This window comes from Amphimedon queenslandica, unplaced genomic scaffold, assembly GCF_000090795.2.
Source record: "Amphimedon queenslandica unplaced genomic scaffold, v1.1 AMPQUscaffold_12770, whole genome shotgun sequence".
In the NCBI taxonomy this organism is placed as follows: Eukaryota; Metazoa; Porifera; class Demospongiae; order Haplosclerida; family Niphatidae; genus Amphimedon; species Amphimedon queenslandica.
In genome coordinates, this window is record NW_003546994.1 from 26317 (window position 1) to 28091 (window position 1775).

A 1775-nucleotide genomic window follows, 5' to 3' on the forward strand; every position below is an offset into this window, starting at 1 on the left:
GATCAAAATCAGCTCAAACTTCTACAATAGATAAGTCAATGTAGCCTTGCATAGCCAGACCCCAATTTCCTTTTTAATAATTGGAGGGTTAAAGTACATGTATATACAACTGTACATGCATCAGGAAAGGTATCGTGCTAGTATTAATAAAGCAACTTCATAAATTTACTTTTTTCAGGTCATGGTCACTCATCAGTGTTGAGTGGTAAGAAATTCAAACATAAGCCGCCTACATCTTGAGCCTCACTAGTCTAGATAAGGTCCATTGGTCGACATTCATTCCTTTTTATATCAAGCCACGCCTAGGCCCACGCAGCCCACGTGATACCACGTGTGTAAAATGGTGTCTATCTTATTCTCAGAAGACTTTTGTGCCCCAAGTCCGCAACTAGCACCAACTAGTCATGGGATTACTGTTCCTATTGTGTTTTGGAGCCATCAACCTCCAGTACACGATATTACCTGTATGACCAGGTCTGAACTTTGGATTTTGATATTATAGGCGGATCTAGAAATCCAAGACCACCCGGGCTCATTAATATTCATAAACGGTGTGGTCAAATTGGTTAATTATTCACCACTTAACCTCCTGCTTTGCTATCAGAAGCTATGTATATTGTTATTACTGTGTGGTTTGTGGTTGTTCAGATGTATTGTGATAAGATTATGACAGTATTGTCATGCAACCCAGCCCTTATAATAACCAAACCACACCAATGGGTGTGGTCTCGAGTAAAATCTACCCAGGCATTGCCCGGGCTAGCCCGGGCCTAGATCCGCCTATGTTTGATACTGACTATTGGCTGTGTATTTAATAGGACAGAGGAGGATAAAGGAGGAGCTACTGGTACTAAAACGGGACAGATTTGTATCTGGAACTTATGCAGGAAGAGAATCAATGGAGATATTGTGGTTAGACCAATTATCGCTATCACTTAAAAACCTTTATTTATCATTTTAATTAATGCCCACCACAATTTCCAATTAATGCCTATCTTTTCTAGTTATGTCTGAGACTATTATTACTAGGAATGCAATCTGGAGACAGGGACAGGATTGTCAGTTTTAGTAAAAACGGATGCGTTGATGTGGTAGGGGTGTAGCTAGTTATTAATGTTATATTAATAGGTGCATAGCATTGTGGGATGGTAAAGATGGGATGTGTCTTAAGACTGTTAATAATCTTGGAAATGGAATGCATTATGGAATAAAGGTAGTGATAATATTAATGGAGCATTATGTAAATCAGGGTTTCCAGCATTATATTGTGCTTAATTGTGTTTTATATAGTTATACTTTCCTGTTCTTTATTATCATTAGCTGCAGGTGTGGGGTCTATCATTGGTAAGCTTCATTGAGAGGAAGGTTCTGCTGCTCCTGATTTCAAGTCTCATTTCACTGGCTCTCTCTCTGACTCATGGCAGTCCCCAGCCACTCCTTGTTCCCTTATTGACTCAGTTGTCAGTTATCATATTCCTGGGAATTCCCAACCATTGCAATCATTACATGCTCAATGGGACATGGCCACAAATTACCAAATTGAAACTTGCCAATCAACAAAATTCACCAAATTACTCCCTCTAATATTACTAGCCTTACATGTACATGTACAATGTGTTGTACCCTCTTTTTCAACCCTCCATCTCTCTCACTCTTTCTATTATATAATCTTTCTTTCTATTTTTATTTTAATGTTCTAAATATATGTTAAATCTTTATTTTTTCTCTCTCTCTGTATCTGTTTCCTCAGTTCTCTCTCCCCCCTCTCTCTTTCT

General features: G+C 38.5%; 1 protein-coding gene and 1 long non-coding RNA gene across 2 annotated transcripts in view; both read left to right on the plus strand.

The window, feature by feature from the left end:
- Positions 1-240, plus strand: part of LOC109586823 (uncharacterized) — a 26235-nt gene extending 25995 nt beyond the window's left edge. The window contains exon 2 of the mRNA XM_020003044.1: positions 179-240. Within this exon, the coding sequence (XP_019858603.1) occupies positions 179-240 (62 nt within the window). The remainder of the gene's footprint in view (positions 1-178) is intronic.
- A 29-nt stretch (positions 241-269) lies between these two features.
- Positions 270-1645, plus strand: LOC109586825 (uncharacterized). The gene is made up of 5 exons (XR_002187236.1): positions 270-474; positions 819-912; positions 1005-1091; positions 1137-1213; positions 1321-1645. It is a non-coding gene; the product is annotated as an uncharacterized LOC109586825 (long non-coding RNA).
- Positions 1646-1775: the final 130 nt, after the last annotated feature.